We start from the raw sequence: 24,394 nt of genomic DNA, 5'->3' as shown, positions 1-24,394 counted from the left end.
TCGATTTCCAAAGTAAAATTTACAAGTTGTCCACGCTTCAATTTCAAATTCGCACGGTTTCTTTATTCTCGATTTCCAAAGTAAAATTTCCAAAGACGAAATTTTAAAAATCAGCGCGAAAATTAAAAAATCAATCCTACTAAAATTAACAATTTAGCTAACGATAAAGCGAATGATAACACAGAGAGTCAACTGGTCAAATTTCATATACAGGACAAAACTACGCACAAAAAAAGTTTGAAATAAATATTTACAGACTTTTAAATTTAAAGAAAAACAACCCGAAGTTTGAAAAAAAAAAAAAAAGTACAAAAAAAAAAAAAAGCATCAAATTATAAGAAAAAAAAAAAAGGCGAACTTTAAGCTCTCTTTTTTATTTAAAAAAAAACCTATTTTTGCTTCTGTTAAGTTTTAAGTTGCAACACATTCTCACTGCAACACGGCCTGCAACTTCCTTTAAAGACTAAAATTTTTTAATCAACTCAGACGGTGACGTGGAAAGGAGAGCCTGGGATGTGCTTATCTGCCCATAATACTTTAAGAATATAATCGCCTTCTTCTTCCAAAATATAGTTCACGCTATAGATGTTACCTCCGGTGTGAGTAACAATAATTTCTTTAGCTGGAATCACCGGCCCTTCGACTCCGACCATGATTGACCCACGACCAGCATTGCTAGCGTTGACGGTAAAGTTAGCAGCTTTTCCGACACTAGCGTGACGTAAACCAGAGCCGTTAGAAGTACACTTGCTAGCGTCACCAAGAACGGCATCGATTTCATCTTCAGACTCAACAATTCTTACTTTATAAGGACTATTCGGTATATGCTGTCCTGCAAATCGAATACTTATTTCGTACACTCCACACACAGTTGGGTTATATATAACTTTGTATGTCCCGTCATCTTGTTCAACGCAATTCATTTTAACTTTGGCCGGTCCATCTATAGATAAAGCTAAAGCACCGGAACCAGCGTCTAAAGCATTAACAGTGAATTCTGCTGGTTTTGAGGCGACTCCTCCTTTCAGACCTTGCCCATGCGCAGTAACTTTACTTGGGTCTCCTTCCAATCCGCCAACACGAACTGTAAAAGGTGATCCGGGAATGTGATGACCATCCAAATAAACACTGACTAAGTGATCGCCAAGCTCACGTGGTACAAAACGAACAGCATAATTGCCTAATCGCAGAATATAAAAAAATAAAATGAAGTTTTAACAAAACAATCAAAAATTACTTTAAAAAATCTCGAGTTTTACAGATGCTAAAAGACCTCACCTTCTTCTAACTCAGCCACATTACAATCAATTTGAACACCTAATGGAGATTTTACTGATGCACTAATTTTCCCTTTTTTCCCTTTCATTTGAACTGCAAAACTAGCTTGCTGGCCAACTCTTAGCACTTGGTCTTTGAAACTCTCCATTGGCATTGCTTTACCTTGATTGGCAGGTAAAACAAAAACCTAAAGAAATTTTAGAAAGAGATTTAAAAAAATAAAGTAAATAACCAATTAAAAATGTCAGACGTAAGAAAAATTGATGCTTCAACCTTATATGGACTTCCGGGAATAGCTTCATCAGCAAAGCGTATGTGTACTGTATACTCCCCAGTTTCCACAGGGTACCATGTTATGTCGCACGATCCATCTCCATTATCATTGCACTGAATTTCTGCTTTAGCAGGGCCTTCCACAGCAACAGCGAGACCGCCAGGTCCAGCATCTCTTGTGATTACAGTGAACTTACAAGGTTGACCCGCAATACCACCTTCAAGTCCTGGACCGTGTGCTTTGCAAGCTGGTGCACCTCCTGATGGAGCTTCGACAAGAACTTTAAACGGACTGCCAGGAATATGTCTACGCCTACTCTTGACATTAACTAAATGTTCTCCTGTTTCTCTGGGAACAAAGCGTACTGTGTATGTATCTGTTGCTGTTTCTATAACTTCTGCATCATCTTCAGTACCTGATGGACGTGTGACCGTTGCTTTAAGATCACCTGTACCTGAAAATTTAATAACAAAATCTTGGGGTGAACGTGTTTTGCTACTTGGAAATGCTAACATATCACTAAACGTGTCATCAGGAGTAGAATGAACATCGTCATTATGAACAACTTTTATTTCTTCATCAACTGGATGACCATCACCAATCCTACATTTAAAGGGAGAACCAGGGACATGAGCCTCAGCATATGTAACATTAATCAAATAAACACCAGGTTCTGCTGGTGTGTAATCTACAGAACAGGTTCCATCATCATTATCAACACAATTTATTTCAACTTTTGAAGGGCCTTCAATGGATAAGCCAAGTCCACCATAACCAGCATCTCGTGTATCTACATTAAATGTAGCTTTCTCCTTTGGATGTCCATTTCGAAGACCTAAAAAACGAATTTAAACAAAAGAAATTTTAAACAAAAACATTAAATTATCTTTGTCTAATAAAAAATAAAAAAAAATATAGCTACAAGATGAGCTGAGAAAGTTTAACTACCTTTGCCAGTACATTTTACTTTGGATGCATCTGGCTTTGCAAATGCAATATCTTCAGGTTTAACTAAAACTTCATAAGGACTATCACCAACATGCTTACTATGCATTTTGATATGAATATAATGCAAACCAGATTCCTTTGGTAAGAAAGATATAACAATGGTATTGTTTGGGCCAGCTTGTAAGTTCAATGGCTCCTCAGATCCATTTGGTGCAACAACAGATCCTCTCAAATGTTTTAAGTCTTCAGGCAATCTTATTCCAGGTATTTCAAAGCCTACATCACAGGTAGGTTTCTTTTTGCCTGCACCAACCATAACTTCAATTGGGCTACCATCAACATGGTTTCCATTACGCTTGATGTTTACTTTGTGAAGACCTGGTTCTCGAGGAAGAAAATTTACAATAACATGATTATTTGAATCTAATTTCAAATCAAGCGGCTCCTCTTGGTTATTAGGTCGTGTTAGTGAGCCTTTCAAAAAGCGGAGATCTTCAGGTTTGACTACCATATCTAAGCCCAAATCTACAGGGGTTCCTACAACTGGCTCTTGAACAACTGAGTGTGGCTCTTCAACTGTAACAGTAAATGGAGATCCTGAAACATGACTTCCATGTTTTTTAATTGAGATTTCATGTGGTCCAGCTTTCTCTGGAATGAAACTTACACCAATAGTGTTATTTGGATTTAAAACAAGCTCAAGTGGCTCTTCAGTGTGATGATCAGGTCGTTTTAAAGATCCAACTAAGCTCTTAAAGTCTTTTGGTAAACTTATACCAGGTATCTCTAAGTTGACTAAACATTCGCTTCCTACTGTTGGAGCTTTTGATGTCTGATCATCAGGGACTACCAAAACTTCAAAAGGGCTTCCTTTAACAGGACGACCGTGTTTAAACACATCAATCACATGCTTACCAGGCTCCTTGGGTGTAAATTCTAATGCAAGTGTATTATCAGGACTGCAAGAACAATCAATAGGTTCCTGGACTCCGTTTGGCCTCGTTAATTTAGCTGTTAGATTAGGTAAATCATGTGGTAAACTAATATCTGGAATGTCAAAGTCCACATCACATTTATGTCCAACTGTTGGTTGCATAGGTCTACTAACATCTTCAACAATAACTTCAAAAGGACTTCCTTTAACTGGACTGCCATGTTTGTTAACAGACAGGAAATGCCTTCCAGGTTCATGTGGGATGAAAGAAAGAGCAAGTGAATTATCAGGTGCTACACCACATACTACTGGTTCTTTCTTACCTGAAGGACGAGTCAGTTCAGCTGAAAGACTTTTCAGATCTGCAGGCAACCTAACACCATCAATGTCCAAGTTAACATCACATTTTGAACCAACTGTTGCAGGCTTATCACCAGGAGATTCAACAACTACTTCAAATGGGCTTCCTTTGACTGGTCGCCCATTCTTCTTCACAGCAAGTAAATGCTTTCCAACTTCTGTTGGTGTGAAGTTCAATGCCAAGCTACCATCTGGTGCTATTTCACATTTCACTGGTTCCTTCTTACCAGATGGTCTGGTCAATTCAGCACTTAGCTTATCAAGATCTTCGGGAAGTTTGACACCATCAATCTCAAGGTTCAAATCGCAAGGTGACCCAACCTTTGGTTTGTCATCACCAGGGGACTCAACCACTATTTCAAATGGGCTTCCTTTGACTGGTCGCCCATTCTTCTTCACAGCAAGTAAATGTTTTCCAACTTCTGTTGGTGTGAAGTTCAATGCCAAGCTACCATCTGGTGCCATTTCACATTTCACTGGTTCCTTTTTACCAGACGGTCTGGTCAATTCAGCACTCAATTTTGCAAGGTCTTCGGGAAGTTTGACATCATCAATCTCAAGGTTCAAATCGCAAGGTGACCCAACCTTTGGTTTGTCATCACCAGGGGACTCAACCACTATTTCAAATGGGCTTCCTTTGACTGGTCGCCCATTCTTCTTCACAGCAAGTAAATGTTTTCCAACTTCTGTTGGTGTGAAGTTCAATGCCAAGCTACCATCTGGTGCCATTTCACATTTCACTGGTTCCTTTTTACCAGACGGTCTGGTCAATTCAGCACTCAATTTTGCAAGGTCTTCGGGAAGTTTGACATCATCAATCTCGAGGTTCAAATCGCAAGGTGACCCAACCTTTGGTTTGTCATCACCAGGGGACTCAACCACTATTTCAAATGGGCTTCCTTTGACTGGTCGCCCATTCTTCTTCACAGCAAGTAAATGTTTTCCAACTTCTGTTGGTGTGAAGTTCAATGCCAAGCTACCATCTGGTGCCATTTCACATTTCACTGGTTCCTTTTTACCAGACGGTCTGGTCAATTCAGCACTCAATTTTGCAAGGTCTTCGGGAAGTTTGACATCATCAATCTCGAGGTTCAAATCGCAAGGTGACCCAACCTTTGGTTTGTCATCACCAGGGGACTCAACCACTATTTCAAATGGGCTTCCTTTTACTGGTCGCCCATTCTTCTTCACAGCAAGTAAATGTTTTCCAGCTTCTGTTGGTGTGAAGTTCAATGCCAAGCTACCATCTGGTGCCATTTCACATTTCACTGGTTCCTTTTTACCAGACGGTCTGGTCAATTCTGCACTCAACTTATCAAGATCTTCGGGAAGTTTGACACCATCAATCTCAAGGTTCAAATCGCAAGGTGACCCAACCTTTGGTTTGTCATCACCAGGGGACTCAACCACTATTTCAAATGGGCTTCCTTTGACTGGTCGCCCATTCTTCTTCACAGCAAGTAAATGCTTTCCAACTTCTGTTGGTGTGAAGTTCAATGCCAAGCTACCATCTGGTGCCATTTCACATTTCACTGGTTCCTTCTTACCAGATGGTCTGGTCAACTCAGCACTTAGCTTATCAAGATCTTCGGGAAGTTTGACACCATCAATCTCAAGGTTCAAATCGCAAGGTGACCCAACCTTTGGTTTGTCATCACCAGGGGACTCAACCACTATTTCAAATGGGCTTCCTTTGACTGGTCGCCCATTCTTCTTCACAGCAAGTAAATGCTTTCCAACTTCTGTTGGTGTGAAGTTCAATGCCAAGCTACCATCTGGTGCCATTTCACATTTCACTGGTTCCTTCTTACCAGATGGTCTGGTCAACTCAGCACTTAGCTTATCAAGATCTTCGGGAAGTTTGACACCATCAATCTCAAGGTTCAAATCGCAAGGTGACCCAACCTTTGGTTTGTCATCACCAGGGGACTCAACCACTATTTCAAATGGGCTTCCTTTGACTGGTCGCCCATTCTTCTTCACAGCAAGTAAATGCTTTCCAACTTCTGTTGGTGTGAAGTTCAATGCCAAGCTACCATCTGGTGCCATTTCACATTTCACTGGTTCCTTCTTACCAGATGGTCTGGTCAACTCAGCACTTAGCTTATCAAGATCTTCGGGAAGTTTGACACCATCAATCTCAAGGTTCAAATCGCAAGGTGACCCAACCTTTGGTTTGTCATCACCAGGGGACTCAACCACTATTTCAAATGGGCTTCCTTTGACTGGTCGCCCATTCTTCTTCACAGCAAGTAAATGTTTTCCAACTTCTGTTGGTGTGAAGTTCAATGCCAAGCTACCATCTGGTGCCATTTCACATTTCACTGGTTCCTTTTTACCAGATGGTCTGGTCAATTCAGCACTCAATTTATCAAGATCTTCAGGTAGTTTGATTCCATCTATATTTAAATTTACATCACAAGGACTTTCTTTAGTGGGTTTCTTTTTAGTGTTGGGCTCGTACTTGGCTTCTTCTACCATAATTTCAAATGGACTTCCTTTTACAGGTTGATTATTCTTTGTTACGCTTATTAAATGTTTCCCAGGCTCCTGTGGTGTCCAACTTAGTGCGAGAGCTCCATTATCTGCCATTTCGCATGGAACATTTTCTTTTTTTCCTGTTGGTCTTGTTAGTTCTGCTTTTAACTTCTTTAAATCATCAGGTAACTTTATACCATCAATGTCAAAATTAACATCACAAGGGGATCCCACTGATGGACCTTTCTCTTGTTGTAGCGGGCCTTCTTCAACAAAAATCTCAAATGGACTGCCTTTTACAGGGATTTTGTTTTTTTCAACATCAATCAGATGTTTTCCTGGTTCCACAGGTACAAAAGATAATACAAGCGAGCCATCGTCACCCATACCACATGTGATTGGCTCTCTTTTCCCAGAAGGTCGAGTCAATTTAGCTGTAAGCTTATCAAGATCATCAGGTAAATTAACATCAGCTATATCCATATTTATATCACAAGGAGAGCCAACAGTGGGTTTATCAATGAAATTATCTGGAGCGCTTGATTCTACATCACCTTCTTGAACTGCTACAATGTCTTCATCTCCCAAAGGACTTGGTTTTTTATGTCTCTTAGCTGGTTCTACCATTACCTCAAATGGGCTTCCTTTCACAGGTTTTCCTCTTTTTTTAATATCAATCAAGTGTTTACCAGGCTCTTTGGGTGTAAAATCAACAGCCAAAGTTTCATCTGGCCCTTCTCCACATTTAAGTGGTTCTTTCTTTCCAGATGGCCGTGTAAGTTCAGCTTCAAGATATTTTAAATCTCGTGGCAATGTCAAATCTGGAATCTTAAGATTGACACTGCATTCTTGTCCAACCTCAGGCCCTGAACATCCTTCAGCATCATCAACCACAATTTCAAATGGACTTCCCTTAATTGGTTTTCCTTTTTTGTTAACATGCAATAAATGTTTTCCTGGTTCTTCAGGTTTAAAAACAGCACTAAGTGTATTATCAGGAGCTACAAGCAAATTGACAGGGGATTTCTTTCCACTAGGGTGTTGAATTTCCCCACTTAAATGCTGTAAATCATTAGGTAAGTCTAAATCAGGTGTATTTAACTTGGTGGTACATTCATCACCAACTTTAGGATTTCCAGCTTTTGCTTCTTCAACCATTATTGTAAAAGGACTATCTTTCACATGCTTGCCACGTTTTTTAATACCAATAAGATGTTTGCCTGGTTCTTTGGGTACAAAATTAACAACTAAAGATCCATCATCACCCACCCCCAAAGTTAAGGGCTCTGTTTTACCATTAGGATGGGTAAGTTCCCCAGTAAGCAGCTTCAAATCTTTTGGCAAATCAAGCTCTGGAATAGTAAACTTAGCATCACATTCAGATCCAACAGTTGGAACTGTTGGTTCATCAACAACAATGACAGAGAAAGGACTACTGGGAACATGCTTGCCATCTTTCCTTATACTAATTAAATGCTCACCAGCTTCTGTTGGAACAAAAGATACAGCAATTGCTCCATCATTTCCAAGCTTCACATCAATTGGTTCCTCCTCTTTACCATTGGGCCTTCGCAAAGTGCCTTTAATCTTACTTATGTCACTCTTTTTGCATGGTTCAGGCTGATACAATTCTTTATCACAATTTTTTCCCACCTTAGGATATTGGTCAATTGATCCCTCAACCACGACAACAAATGGACTATCATCAATTTGCTTGTTGTTTTTGAAAATTTTAATGAGATGCTTTCCTGGTTCTTCAGGAACAAAATTAACAGATATAAGATCATCCTGGAACTTCTCAACTTTACAGGGCTCTTCTTTCCCATTTGGCCTCCGAAGAACTCCTTTTAAAGCAGTTAAATCTTTAGGCAAATCATTACCTGCATATTCTAAAGGTATACAGCTATCTTTTCCTATAACTGGTTTTTCACGTGCAATAACTGGTATAGGTAAGCCCTTTACAGGTTTATTTTGCTTTTTAATGTTTAACAGATTTTTCCCGGGCTCTTCAGGGACAAAAGAAGCGAGAATAGAGTTGTTAGGTCCTTCGCTAACTTCACAAGGTTTTTCTTTTCCTGAAGGTGCTGTAAGTAAACCTTTCAAATTTGGAGCATCGGATGATTTAACATCATCTGAAGACAAGCAAAGGTCTGATGGTTGGCCAACTTCAATTGCTGGTTCATCTTGAACTATAACTGGGTGGAATGGACTTCCTGGAACTTGTTTGTTGTCAAACTTGACAATAACATCATACTCTCCTGCTTCAACTGGAACATAAGTAACTTCACAGGTACCATCATGATTATCTATGCACTCAATATCCACTTTACTTGGACCTTCGACAGCTACTGAGAGATCCCCAGGACCAGCATTTTTTGTATCAACAATAAACCTTGAAGGTACTGCAACAACTCCTTTCTTAATTCCTTTGCCATGAACTTTGACTTTTTCAGGTCCTCCTTCAGTAACAGTAAATTCAAATGGGCTTCCAGGAATAGGAATTCCATCATAAGCAACATCAAGCACATATTTGCCAGTCTCTTTAGGCGTATAATTTAATAAAAATGTACCGTCTGTATTGTCTTTAACATCAACCTTTTCTTTCTTTCCAGAAGGAGTTTTAACGTGTCCAGATAGCTGAGCACCTTGGTAATCTGGAACTTCGCAACAATCTACTGGAGCATCAAACTGTTGTTGAACACATGGACCTGCTTCTAAAATTTCTTCTAACAGAGGTGTTTTAACTTTTTCTAGAGCTGGTGCAGGTGTGGCATTAACTTTAAATGGCGACCCACGCACTGGTTCACCACCAAACAACACTTCAACCTCATGTGGGCCTAATTCTTCAGGAGTATATTCAACAGCAAAGATTCCTTCTTTTTCTTCAACTACTTTAACAGGAATCTCCTTACCATTTGGTCCCTTTGCATTGACATTTACTTTGCCTTTGCCAGCTTTTGTTGCATCAACTTCAAAAGGAGATGAGAAACCAACATGAGGACGTTTCAGACCTGGTCCAGAACATTTAACTTTAGAGGCATCACCGCTTGGTTCACCATTTACATTGAATGGAGCCCCTGGTACAACATCACCCCCATATTTTGGTGACACTTGATAGCGACCTAATTATTTAGAAATTAAATTGAATGATAATAGAAACATTTTTTAAGCTTATATAATCAAAACTAAATTTGTATGCATGAATCTAATCCTACAAGCAGAACAATTTTATCAAGTTAATTTTCCTGCATTATTTATTATGAGCTACTTTGAATGGCAATCTTTTACAAAATTAAAAGAATATAAATTGCTTTTCTATTAAAACATTTTTTTAATAAAATACCTTTTTTCTCTGGTAAGTATGAGCAATCAAATGTTCCATCTCCATTGTCTTTTATTTTGCATGGATAAACTTTACCACCTGGTCCAGTAACATCAACCTCAAGAGGAGCCTTGCCTGATTTTGTTGCATCAACAGTGAACTCAGCAGGAAAACTAGCTGGGACACTTCGAGAGACACCAGGACCCTTACATTTGACTTTTGAAGCATCAACCGGTTCAACAGCACCAACTTTAAAGGGACTGTTAGGTATATGTGTTCCATCAAAGGTTATATTTACATCATACTGACCTACAGAAAAAAAAAAAAGTTGAAGAAATATTTATTTTAATGAATATTAATTTCAATAAAGTGTTCAAACCTTAAAAATCAGCAATTTGCTTTATTAGATTTGAATGTAAATTGCAGATTTAAAAGAGGCCTGCAATGAGCATTCAAACTTAAAACAACTTCAAAATATTCATTTGCCTACAATCTAATGCATTCATGATTTTAAGATGCAGAGAAGGAAATGAGGATTTTATTGGCTGTGAAAATTATAGATATATAGTTTTCAAAGCCAAAAAAATCTCATATCTAATCTTCCATTATTATTAATCTTTATGCCTGGCTGAACTATACCTTTAAAAATTGTTTAGTTGGGTTTAAAAATATACCTGGTTTACTAGGAATGTATGTAATAGAACAAGTGCCATCACCATTGTCTTTACAGTCAATTTTTGCTTCTTCTGGTCCTTCGATTGTAAGGCCAAGATTTCCTGGACCAGCATTTTTGGTTTCAATGGTAAATTCTGCAGGTTGACCTACATAAGCATTTTTTAAACCAGGACCATATGCTTTAACTTTGGATGGATCTGGTTTATCTAACACATCAACATAAAATGGTGATCCAGGTACTTCATTATCACCAAACTTAATAGTAAGTTTATGGCGGCCTGTTTCTCTTGGTGTCCAGTTAACATCATAACCGCCATTATTGTTCTTAGTAACGTTAGCTTTAACACGCTTTCCCGTTGGTGAATCAATTGTGCATGAAAGAGTACCTTCTCCTGCTTCAGGTGGACAATCAACAGTAAACTCGCTTTCTTGACCACAAATGGGCTCTTCAATGCCTAAAAGGAAAAAAAATTAAAAACTGTAATATATTCAGAAGATACTTAGATATATTATACGTAAAAATTGGTATATTTAGATATTAAGAGTGTAAACATTAAAAATCTACTTGTTTTACCTGCACCATGAACTTTACATTTAGTTGCATCGCAACCTGGTGTAACCAAAATTTTGAATGGACTATCTGGTACTGGTACACTTGAAAATGTAACTTTGATGATAAATTCTCCATGTTTAGGAAGAGTATATGTTACAATGTAAGTGTTTGGTTTCTTTCCTGGCTTGATTTCCACATCTTTAACTTTTGGTAGCTTATTGTCTAAGAATGTAATTACTCAAATATCTGAGCCCTGTTAACAACTCTTTCAGCTTCATAAATAACAAAGTATAAAAGAAAAGGAGAGAAAGAACAAAAAATCAAACTGAAAAGATAAAGGTGACTGGGGTTTTTTCTCAAGTCCTTTGGATTAAAAATGGGTTTATAGGCAAAGTCACAACATCATATAAAACAAGAATTTAAATTATATTATACCAGAAGGGGCAATATCTACAGCAACATTTCCTTCGCCAGCTTCAGAAGCATCTACTTCAAAATAGGTTGTCTCCAAGGATTTAAGACCAGTTGGTTTGATACCAGGTCCAGATACTTTTACTTTAGATGCATCTGAAGCAGGTCCAACTTTTACTAGGAATGAACTTTTTGGAATTGGTTTGCCACCAAATGTTATACTGACTTTGTAAGTGCCTATTAAAAGAAATACAAGTCAAACCTATAAGGAACAAATTTATTAATTATTTACAATTAATAATTATTTGTAAAATAGCCAGTTAAAAAAACCTCAACAATTAGCCAATAGCTGTTTATGAACTCAGATTGTCAATATTTTAAAAAAAACTAAAACTAAACTCAAAATTTCTTTAAACATAGTTTTTTAATTTTGTAAACTACAAAATCTAACCTTCTTTTTCTGGTAAATAAGAGGATGAAAACAATCCTGGTTCTTCTTCTATGAGTTCAACATTTAGGGGTTTACCAGCTTCATCTGTTACATCTATGGCCAGTTTTGCTTTTCCAGCTTTTCGAGTATCAACAGTGAAGGGACATGGTTTACCACTACGGTTACCTAATTTCAAGCCAGGTCCATCTGCTAAAACCTTTTATAAAGCAATTTTACAACATTAAAATAGGGATTTTGTAACAGAACTTTTTTTGTAACTTTATTGTAAACAAAGTACATAACAGCTGTAACTTTTTTGATTATATATATATATGTAAAGAATACCTTTGATGCATCAAAATCATCAAACACAGCAGCGGTAAATGGGCTGCCAGGAATATGTTGATCTGCAAACAAAACATTGATTTTGTATTCTCCATCTTCAAAAGGTAAATACTCAACACTGCATGTTCCATCTCCATGATCATCACATTTAATCTCAGCTTCAGTTGGCCCTTCAATTGTTAAACCAATACCTCCTTCACCAGCTTTACTTGCATCAATTTTGAACTTGCATGGCTTACGACACTTGCCCCCTATCAAAAATAAATCAATTTTTAAATTCTTAAATTTTGATATAAAAAAAAAAGGAAAAACTCTTCTTAAAATTGCAACCAAATAAAAATACTAAACTTAATACCCTCTAAACCAGGACCAGTGGCTTTCACTTTGGTTGGATCACAAAAAGGGATAATATTTACAACAATAGGAGAGTGAGGTATATCTTCATCCATAAATTGAATTTTAATGGTGTACTTTCCAGATGCTTTAGGCAAATAAACTACTGTAAAGGTTCCATCATCGTTATCTTTAACTTTTACTTCAGCTTCAGCACCACTCTCATCTGTACAAGTAACTTGAACAGAACCACCCTTAACACCTGAGCCTTTGGTGTACACTGTAAACTCAGCTGGCTTACCTGTTAAGGTAAATAGTAACAATAAACTTTTTATAAATAACACTTAGAATTTTTTATGGAAGTGCAGCCTAAATATACCATGTTCATTCATTATTTATATATATTAAAATTCTCAAATAAAACTATTTTTGAATTTACAAAACATTTAAAAAACATTTCCTTGTAGCTTTTATAGACCATTTTCCCAACTTTGTGTTTCTTTTTGACCATTTTTATGTAAAATTTTTCAGTAATTTTTAATTGAAAAATTGAAAAACAACATTCTAATCCTATCAGCATAGAGAACTTAAGCTACATATATTTCTAACATGATTCTAATGAATCCATTTGTGTATGTCTGCTCATTAAGACACTAAAACTTACCAGCCATGTTTCCATCTTTTAATCCAGGTCCATCTGCATAGACCTTGCTAATATCTCCACGTGGGCTAATCACAGCAGTATATGGTGAGTCTTTGATATCTATTTCATCATACATAATATGAATGATATATTTACCAGGTACAGTTGGATAATAGTAAACAGTTGCTGCTCCATCTGCTGTCTCTTTGATTTCAACTTTTGCTTGACCAGGTCCTTCAACACCAACAGTGAGATTTGCTACTGGTGCACCTTTGCAACTAACATAAAACTCTGCAGGTCGGCCAGCAACACCCCTCTCTAAACCAGGTCCCCATGCCTTTATTTTAGATGGATCAGCAGTAGATCCAACAACAACTTTAACAGGACACTTTGGTACCACACCATTATCAAACTTAACTCGAATAGTGTATGTTCCTGCTTTAGTTGGTCGATAAGTACATGTAAATGTTCCATCGCCATTAGCTTGCAGCTCACTTGTAACATCACCTTTTCCTGGGCCTTCAATATTGACTTCTAAATCACCTTCACCTGCTTCAGAGCAGTCTATTATAAATGTTGCAGGTTTGCCTGTTTTCAAACCTGGCTCTAAACCAGGTCCATAAATTTTGACACGATCAGCAGCTGGTGTAACATTGACATGATAAGGACTCTTAGCAACTTCCTTACCACCATATTTAATTACAATGACATACCTTCCAACCAAAAGTGGTAAGTATGAGCATTTGTATGTACTATTTGGGTATTCTTCAACTTTAAGTTCTGTTTTTTTGGCTCCAGTAGGATCAATTACAATAACTGAAAGTTCACCATTACCAGCTTCACTGGCATTCACTTCAAATAAAGCTGGATGTCCAACAATCATTCCTTGTGGTTCAAGACCAGGCCCTGTTGCAAATACTTTACTGGAATCAAGATCTGATGCAACATTAACTCTGAAAGGTGATTTGGGAATGTGATGACCTCCAACCCTTACATGAACATCATAAACACCTTAAAAAATTAACAACAAATCAAATTAGTTTTTCCATATTCACAAGCAAAAAGAAGTCACCAAAAACTACAGAAAAGCATTATTAAAAAGTATGATGAACAGTTCTTTCAATATGCAACTTAGAACTCCAAGCAATATTTCTCTAAAGAGCTTTTGATTGTTCATTAAAGAAAAATTTCTTGTTGTTCAATGTTACAAATGGAAACTGTACTTTTTTTTTTAAAAAAAAAAAAAAACTTAAGTTATTTTTAAAGTTTGTAAAATTAACTTATCAAAATTTTTTAAAACCTTTTTTCATTTTGCAGTGGGGGACAGCATTGATGCTTTGAGTCTAATACTTTTTGTTTTAAATTGTAGACCACACACAATTTTGAATTTTTAGTATATTTTAAGAAAATACTCCTTTTTTAACAGTTGTTTTAACAAAAGATTTATTAAATCATTTGCCTGCTCTTGTCAAATTAAAATATGCCAACGACAGAAATAAATGTAAATTTAGTTTTTGTTTTTGTGAAATTAATATTTATTTCAAGGTATTTTATAGTTTTGAATGTTAGGAACTTTTTTAACAGGTTTCAATAACATCACCTCCTCCTATCTTGTTTGGGTACTAAATCACATTCATATGGATATCTTTTAATAAACTTTAAAACTAAAATATCTAAAATTTGAAATCAAGCAAAAAATGAGCAAAACATTTACTTTCTACTTACCAACTTTAGGTGCAATATATTGGCATGAATATGAATTGTCATGGTTATCTTGAACCATGCAATCAATAGCTTTTCTTCCAGGTCCAAAAACTTGCACATTAATTTTCCCACGAGATGATCCAGAAGAAAACACACTAAAATCAGCAGGTTTATTTACTATCACCCCATGTTCTTGTAATCCAGGACCAGATGCACTACATTTTGAAGCATCATTCATTTTTCTTTTCAAAGGTGCACCTGGCTTCAGTTTAGCTTCTGGGAAGTATGAAACATATGTCATTACAGAGAGCTCATCAACATTGGGATTGGTAATTTCATCAGGGGTTATCACCTACACATCAAAAAAACATTGTAAAAATGGTAAACTTTAAAAATAAGTTGAGTTAGTTATTAAAGTCAAATTTTATAAATTACAAACCTGTGGTACTCCTAACCAGTCTTCTGCTAACTTCATGGCTTCTTTTGCATTTTCAAGTGCATTTTTTGGGTCTAAATCATCCCATGTTGGCATGAGGCCAGGAGCAATGCCTTCAACAAGAGCAGCAATTGCAATACCATTACACCAATCTTTGTTAAAGTTATTTACTGGCACCTATTTATAAAAATTTTAAGTATTACTTTCATTGAAACAATAGTTTTATTATACCACATATATTTATTTATATTTTGGGTTCTTTGCATTAATTCTTTCTAACAAATTTTTTTTTATTGAAGGTACCTCTGGAGGTAATTTGCTTTTAACCCAACCCATGAGTGCTTGTTTTGGAGTGATTTTTTGCACTTCACCACCTTCATCACCAACATCATCATCCATCATTGGTAAACTGATTTGATATTTTAGAATTAGAGTCCATATCAATCCCAAAATTAATTTCAAGTTACCTTTCAATATATCTCCCGCATCTAAATACATAAAAAAGAATTACAAAAATTTAAGTGATATATACTTTTTTTCAAAAATATTTCACAAAAATTTAAGATATATTTTCTTTCTTTCTTTCAAAAAGAAAAAAAAAAAAAGCAATTTAATAGTATCTTAATAAAGTTTTATTCATATTTTATGAATAAAACTTTTGTTGCATTTTGATGAAAATGTTTACAAAAATAAACCAAAAAAACATCAACAAGGATAAAATCAAATCAAAAAATCAAATTTTTGATATAGAGTTCACATCTAAAACAACAAAACGGCTGTATAAAAAAAAAAAGAATTTAAACTGCTGATATACATATATGCATACATACATGCATACATACATACATACATACATACATACATACATACATACATACATACATACATACATATCCATCGGTAAATACAGTTATCCTATTTATCACTGTTATCTTGCAGTTACCTTATTAATCACTGGTTTTTTTTTTGCAAGACTTTAGCTACTGATGACTAAAGCTGTTGCCAAATAAAAATAAAAAGTCATAAAAGTTTGTATTTTACATGTAAATTAGAAAAAACGGGCTAGAGAGAGTGAAAAAGTTCTATTTAGAGAATAAGCAGTCTGACATGAATTCTCAATTCCAAACTAAAGTCAGGTTTACATAAAAAAATTTTTAATGTTTATAGGAAATAATTTAGTTATTAAACCAGGTATTCTTATGAAGAAATAAGGCTTGCTTTAAATAAAATAAAGTTTCTTGCTATTTTCGGCAATAAACTTTATTGCAATGCAATTTACAGGATTCTGCAATTGCAGTAACTGTACATTTGTTATTAATAGTAATATTAACAAACTAAGTTACAAAAAAAAACAATGGTAAGAATAATAACAATAAATAACAAAATGATAATAACAATAAAAAACACAGTAGTAATAACAAATATAACAAACACTGCTGAAAGTTGCAAACATTTTTGAAATGTTTTTGTTATAAGATTCAAAAAATATGGGTATACATATACAACAATCACTTTTACTTGATTAACACATCCTAATTATCTTGGCATAATAAATTGACTCTTAGAGCATATTAATTTAAACTTAGCTATATTAATTTAAACTTACCAATGTTAACCAATTTTATATCTTCATCTTCAATGAATTTTAGAGCAATTGCAATATTTTCAATTTTTTGAGGTCTAAAAGTTGGCTTTTTATTATATTTGACAATTTTTTTATGAGACAAAACTTGTAAAAGAGCTATCAACTTTAACCCATCACAAAGATCTGTTTCTAAACTGTAGATGTATAAATTGACACATTTCAAGTGCTCATTACACCATCTTGTGAAGGTATTTTGCTGAATCTTTTTCCACTCGGCGTCCTGTGCCGTTGGATCATCAGGCATTTTAAGATCATTTTCCTAAATCCAAACATACAATAAATTAGATAAAATTTGGAAGAGTTGTCATGTAGCTACATAGACACTCAGTTAAGAGTTCGTGAATTGCAAAACCAACTTTCTCGATCTAACCTCGAACTCACAAACTTACAAACTTAAAATTAAAATATATCATACGTCTGAAATCATCTTGAAAATCCTCTAAAGCATCTGAAGGTATTGAATTTTTCTATAATTATTAGTGTTGTAGCTACGCCTTAAACTAGGATGTTTGCAAAGCATGCGACCTTCCCAGTAAAACGGGAAATAAGGGAGACTAATGTGATAGTAAAAACATCATGCATAATTTATACGGAATATTTAAAGGCGTGTTTGTCTAGGTTTTTATCATAATAAAAAAACTAACCTGCGTAGCCATGTTAGCTAATCCAACTAGAGCTTATGATCGCAATCGAGTTTGTAAATACAAGAATAACTTTTTGCTATACAAAGATAGAAGTATTGTTTTGAAGCGTAACGGTTTAAGCTTCGAACCTTTTATGGAATTATATGTTTACGAGTTTGCATAAATTAACTCGCCCTTTCTTATATAATTCCCTCATCGATTAAAGTCCTTACAGGTACTGAATGCGTCAATCATTATTTTGAATATATCGAATTACTATTTCTCGTGATTGACAGGATAGGCACCAACTTAATTAAACTTTTTCATGTCAAAAGTAAAAATTTGATAATTTTGCGTAGAAGCTGAAAAAATCTTTTAAAATTACCTTTAGTAAATAAAGCTTTTGAATCTTGTAAGTTAAATATCATTTTTTAAAATATTGATTGGAGGAAAAAGCGGGTGCGTTAAAAATATTAAAATGCTTATTACAAATTCTAATGTTGAGAAAAAGAAATCTGCAATTTGCACAGATCATCAAATAATAATATACTTTTAGTCTCATAGTTTTATAGTGCATATATAAAAAGGTTTTTAAACCTAATTTTTATGCGCTACTTATGTTTCTTGAGAACAAAAGCTTTTCTTCTTAAAAGCAATAATGGCTTCTTTTCATTAAACTTAATGAGCACTCCTTCCAATAAAAATCTATTTTGATCAAACAATAAAAATCTAATTAAATATATAAATCATAATAAGAGAAATATAATTATTTATTCAAAAAAATAAGAAAAACACAAACAAAGAAACGTGGAAGAGATAAGAGCGACAATTGGTCTTTTTAAAACTTATTGATTAATTTTCTATTTATTTTTTCTGTGAAGGTTTTTTTTTTTTTTCAACAATGATTAATGTAAAAAGACTTTAACGTCGACTTCAAGAAAATCGATACGTTGTGTCATAATCAAATACGTGTATACAATTTTAACTTTTTCCTTCGTTTTTCACTTGTTTTTTTTTTTCTTTTTTTCTTTTTTTTTTTTTGTCAATAAGTTTTTATTATATTTATTTGACAAGTGCTTTCCACTTTACTTAAAGCATAAATTTATCAGTTTATTTATGTTACTTATATATTCTGTTTAAAACTGGAGGAGCGAATAGACAAACAATGTTTGTAAGCTTTACAGTTCTTAGACATAACTAATCTATCAAGTAAAGTGTAATGCGACCTTATGAAATAAACTGCAAACATTAACAACTCTTTTGTCAATAAGAAATATTATCTGTAATCAATTTTCGTCCGTTTTTCGTCGTTGTTTATAAATCATTGTGTTAATGCGTTAAAGTTTGAAATTAATCTTTGGCTTGAGTTTTCACAAGAACTTAGAGACTCGGTTGGTCTTACAAGCGCTTATCTATTTTGAATTCGTTAATATTAATCCAATTAGCTGTGATAAAGAAACTTGGGATTTTGATAGTACTGCTATCGTAAACCTATTATGTTGCCACGCTTTTTTAATTAGTACTTGCTTAAATATATTTTATTCGAGAACTTTATAAAATCTTGTTATAGTAATGAAATTAAATTAAATATCCAATTATTAATATCAAATCAATGACTAAAGTATTGAAAAAACTGTGAAATTAAAATATACATGTGTGTTTGTTTGCATGTTTGTGTATATATGCGTATATATATACACACACATACACGAACACAAACATGACAACCTAGTGCTGATTCTCCTGCTGTTGTAGTCTAAAAGTGACTTCTTTATAATGACTCACATTGGTCAATGTGAAATGTAAACAAAATAAATTAAATTAGGCTAGTTTTAGTTAAATTAATTCCTAATATGGTGTTACAAAAAGTTACAAAAAAAGTTACATCTTTTTGCACGAATTTAGTTTATTCCTAATGATTAACATTTATTTAGATTATGGGAATTTTAGCGCATGTTCTTTTTAAAATTTGTTATTAGAGTTAATGACTACATTTCCTGCTATGATAATATCGCCTAATAACGACAATGTAATTTTTAAACGATGCTTTTAAGCAATCTATTTAAAAATTTCTTGATTATATCTAATCCTGTCATTTAAACTGAAATGAAAAAAATTAAAGGAATTGTTTTTCAGTTTACATGGTAACAAGGATCAAAAAAGTTTTTTTTTTTTTCTAAAAAGTTACAAATTATGATAAAGATGTTATTCAAACCTGATGATGAAATTGAGAAAAAAGAATTTTTATTACAAAGAGTTTCAAAGAAAATGATAACATTTAAAGTTGCACTGATCACTAACGCGTTTGATAAATCTTCGCATATGAATACGAACAGTTCGGATTTTGTTTTGCCTTCAAAAAGAACTTAAAAGACTAATTATAGATTCAAAATATTATCACCAATAAATCTTATTGACAATTACAATATTTACGTACATAAGTAAATATTCAACATATTGAACAACGTTATGAATGCTGGAACTTTCTAAACATTTGAAAAAAATTAGCATTTTCCATGTTTTTATCATGTAAGAAATATGTAAATATAGGCCAAAATAGATTTTCAGAAACTGGTTGAGAAATTTAATGAGAAGTATTTATTTGATTGTTAAAGTGTTGAAAACAATTTATTAGTTTTATATTTATAAGGTTGTATGTTTTTACATAATGCTATATGTTTAACTTCGCATAGGTAAACATGATTGTTTACATTGCAAATACTTTTTGTCTAGAAAAACGTAATTTAAACAAATAAAATTAAAAAGTTTCTGCTTCAATAGTCTCAGTTCCGGTCAGAAAAAATAACTTTTTTTCTAATATATTAAACTTCATTGTGAATGCGACCATAAAGTTTATAATTTAGGCCATTTTTTTAACTAAAAAATAGGGTTTAACAGTTTTTGTTAAATAATTGGCAAAGGGTTTGACATTCTTCAAATAAAATGTGGAAAATTCTTTAACTTAAGTAAATGATCTATGCGTATATAATATTTTTTGTGTTATATATAGTTTTCTCAAGAATAAGCATTAAATCTATTTTGCTGTATTCAAACGAAATAATTTATATCTTAACAAGAGCCAGTTAAACATATTTTCACAATCAAACGGAAACCATACAATAACATTTTAAACCAAGTCCGGGATTGAGCGGGCAAAAAAAAAGGGGGAGGAGATACTTAAAAGTATGAGCAGTACGATCGGAGTTTCATTTATACATCAAACAGAAAAAATGAATGCTAAAGAGCACGTGAGTTCTAAATACAGAATTATCTTTTTATAAAATGGTTTCAGTTTTCTTTGACATTGAATAAATTTTTCGTGACAAAATTAGAAATTGATTAAAAAAAACAACAACTTATTAACGTTATTAGAGATCATTCAGAGGGATGGGGAGGAGATAGACTTCTCTGCCCTTTTGCATTTTTATTTCTTGAATCCTGAAATAGTCTTAAGTTTTGTAACGGAAAGTCTTTTTAATGATAAGAATTGATCTTCAACCAAGCAATCTCACAGTTTCAGGCATTTAAGAAATTTTTTATTGTCAGTCAGCTGAATCTATCATAATTGTGACAATAGGCAAAACGTTGTCCATACTTTATTTTTTACATTCGTTTCCCCAATTAATGACGAAATATTGTATTGCGCATTAGATATAGGGTATGCCTGATGTAAAGTCATGTTTATGGAACATGTTAATCTGTTACTTATATAGCAATTACTAGATCCAGTGTTTAAAAAATAGAATTCGAAGATATGTGCAACGCTGCAAAACATAAAGTAGTTTTTTATTTTTAGAAAAAAGAAAATATAAAGAAACCCAGTTAAAGTTAGCAATCTCATTTTTAAAAAAAAAAACATGACCTTCGGAACAGGGGGGTTTAGAGGATGCATGCATCTCCAACAATTTCCCGAAAAGTTTTGGCTCTTTATTTTTTAAATCAACCAGCAGTTTTTATCATAAAAATACAACTTGCTATTTAACATGATGTTTTAAGAACAAACTTTATTCTGCCCTTACTGTTTGTCATTTTTTAATTGCCCTTATAATGTTTTGCCCCTCTAACCCATTAGAAGGCCCTGAAGAAGATGTACCATAGTGGTATCATAAAATGATATATTAATTGATCTTATTAGTTTTTGAAGTGTAATCAAAATAAGAGAATCTCCCTGTTATTTTTGCCTTGATGACAGAGTCATGCGCAGTAGTTTAGAGGAAAATAAACAAAAGGAAACACAAAAAGGTGATCAATAACAAGTTGTTTTGATTTAACGTAATTTTTTTAAACGACCCCGATATACCACGTAACCTTAGTAACGTCAAATCTAACACTTTTGTAGTTTAAGTTCTTTAAAAAAAATTTTTTTTGAAAACTGATGGAAAAAGAAAAAGAAGATAAAATGCAGATTAAAGCACCAGAGAAAACGAGGAAGTTCCCTGCTTATCAATAAGCTTGAGAAATAGCCTTTGAAAAAAAGTCTTTTTAAACAATCTACTTAACACAGCGATGAGTTTAAACGAATATCAATGGATTTTCAAGCTTTGAAGTAAAAACAAAAAATTTCGGAAATAAAACAAACATCTATATTTTTTATACTAAGGGACTAATTCATAAAACAACATTCAGGGCCGAATGCAAGAATCGACCTTAAAACTTCAAGTCACATTTTAAATCTGAAGTTCGATTACAAGAGAGCCACCTGTTTTTAACCTCAGACTTGAAGTTTCTATCCCATGCTTCTACTTTTAAGATAAAAAGAAAGATAAAACTATTCTTCTGTTTTCTCCACTAATTTTATCTTTGAGTTTGTCTACTGTTTTTATCAGAAACTTATGAGTTTCATTTAACATGGTGTTAAAATCAAATGTTTGATCAAATGTTGGTTAGATTTTCATTCAAAATGGAAAAATGAAATTAGATTGAATACGCTGTTAAAATTTAAAAATATCTACGGAGATAATGTTATAAGTGTTATGTTATTTCAAAGAGACAAACTTGCTTTTATCAGTTAATTGTAACCTTTTTCATCAAAATGTACATTAATTTTTTGGAAGTTTTCATTTATAATTGTTATAGTTTTATAACTGCAACCATTTATTTCGGTGTTAAGCAAAAAACGAATTAGGTCTTATCATTCTCCTTCAACTCCCTCTCTTTATCATCATCAAAATTATATTGACGATCATGATAATCATGATTAAAGTCATCATCATCATCATCATCATCATCATCATCATCATCATCATCATCATCATCATCATCATCATCATCATCATCATCATCATCATCATCATCATCATCATCATCATCATCATTATCATCATCATCATCATCATCATCATCATCATCATCATCATCATCATCATCATCATCATCATCATCATCATCATCATCATCTTCATCATCATCTATGTTCGCATCATTTTTAAAAAGAAATTTACTTATTAACATTCAAAAGCAGATAAAAAGAAAAAAAAACTTACGAGGCTCCAACGTGTTACAAAATTTGCTTCGTGGATCGTTTCGTTCTTGAATTTTTCATGGTTTTGAGTCTTATTTTGGCTCACGTTTTGTTTAATTTTTAATGAATTTGGGACATCGGAACCGTTCATTTATGTTAGTAAACTATATATTATGTAATATTACTCGAACAACTTTTGTAATTATTAAACAAGTATATAACAATATTTAGAAAACAAAACTTGAATATTTGGTTTCATAGAAAATATATACATCATAATTTATCATAATATCCAATCATAGATGAACAAGTAAACTCTCTCTCTTACTTAGATTTTTTTAAAAAAAAAAAAAAACAGATAAAATACAAAGTTTAAATACAAAAAGAGATGGAATGTATACATCTATAAAAAAAATTCAACAACCCCTACATGATAGTTGAGTAAAAGACAGTTAGTAGAACTAAAACACTGTCAAAACATCATCATTATTTGTATAAATACTGTGTAAAACTTCATTTATTCGAAACGATACTTTAAAATCACCATATTTCCTTTTAACGCTCAGTAATGATGCAAATTTAAGCGATGTCTTTGACTAACAGGATGTGTTTGAACATTGAAATTGGTAGAATGTTGCATTTTGAATTTTAGAAAACGTTTTTTCATGAATAGAAATTAAAAGTGCATTATTTATAAAAAAAAAAGGCGAACGATTAATTTTGTATGAGCGATGACTACTTGCAATTAAAAAAAAATTAATATTTATATTTGAATAAATAATTTATTTACAAGTTGTTTTACAAGAATTAAATTCAATTTGATCGGGCGCATTATAGTTTTTTTCACGATTCTACCTCAATGCGTATTTAAAAACATTTTAGACTATCGTACCTCTCCCAATTTTGCACTTCAGGATAGCATTTTTCCCTCTACAAATCTCTCACTTCATCGTCTTAAAATACATAATTGGCCCAGAATTTTGGAAATTGACAAAAAATAATTTAAGGCAACTAAACAAATATTGTAAGCATATAAAAATGATTGTGAAATATATTAAAATTAAATAATAAACCATTAAAAAAATTTTGCACTTGGGCTGAATTTGTCAAAATTTAAATTATTTGTTTTGTTAATTGAAGCAGAGTATTACATGTCCATGTACGCTTTTTGTATATAACACAGAATTGAACCAAGATTCGTGTTTACAAGTGTTTAACATATCGCACCACAATCAAATCTCTGATCTCACCGCAGTCAATTTTTTGATCAAGAGTTTAAAACTAGTTTGGTTTCAGTTTATACTAGTTCGATTTTTTTTTACGTACCATACAGTTGCTATAACTTTTCTTCACCGACGAAGAGAAAAAAAACCTCAACGCCTAAAGTTCCAAGAATTGTAAATTTTTGATTACTTTAGCTATCATTTGATGGTGCAATTCATAATGTTTTATATAAAGGAAAGAATGAACGGTGCCCTACAATATACAAATAAAAACAATAAAACAACATAAATTTATGTTAATTTTTTCTTTTCTTTTTC

At 33.3% G+C, this 24,394-nt stretch overlaps 1 protein-coding gene across 3 annotated transcripts; it reads right to left on the bottom strand.

The window, feature by feature from the left end:
- Nucleotides 1-188: 188 nt before the first annotated feature.
- LOC145191919 (filamin-A-like) lies at nucleotides 189-23,044 on the bottom strand. Of its 3 annotated transcripts, none has more exons than XM_090086870.1 (17): nucleotides 22,876-23,044; nucleotides 16,731-17,028; nucleotides 15,428-15,612; nucleotides 15,128-15,301; nucleotides 14,710-15,040; nucleotides 13,006-13,995; nucleotides 12,364-12,642; nucleotides 12,009-12,259; nucleotides 11,685-11,880; nucleotides 11,258-11,470; nucleotides 10,844-11,044; nucleotides 10,269-10,724; nucleotides 9,616-9,903; nucleotides 2,501-9,394; nucleotides 1,552-2,387; nucleotides 1,279-1,465; nucleotides 189-1,180 (listed from the first exon to the last, which is right to left on the bottom strand). In XM_090086870.1, exons 1-17 carry the CDS (start codon nucleotides 23,002-23,004, stop codon nucleotides 483-485), a joined length of 12,606 nt encoding a protein of 4,201 aa, XP_089942996.1. In that variant the 5' UTR covers nucleotides 23,005-23,044; the 3' UTR covers nucleotides 189-482. The 3 variants fall into 3 exon arrangements, with proteins under 3 accessions (XP_089942996.1, XP_089943014.1, XP_089943005.1); XM_090086888.1 differs by lacking the exon at nucleotides 22,876-23,044 and adding an exon at nucleotides 17,414-17,984; XM_090086879.1 differs by lacking the exon at nucleotides 22,876-23,044 and adding an exon at nucleotides 17,185-17,338.
- Nucleotides 23,045-24,394: the final 1,350 nt, after the last annotated feature.

Source organism: Hydra viridissima, unplaced genomic scaffold, assembly GCF_058129835.1.
Source record: "Hydra viridissima isolate aposymbiotic clone 2 unplaced genomic scaffold, HvirCarnegie_v1 scaffold_1, whole genome shotgun sequence".
In the NCBI taxonomy this organism is placed as follows: Eukaryota; Metazoa; Cnidaria; class Hydrozoa; order Anthoathecata; family Hydridae; genus Hydra; species Hydra viridissima.
The sequence above is the reverse complement of the archived record's forward strand: the minus strand, read 5'-3'. Positions and strand labels throughout refer to the sequence as shown.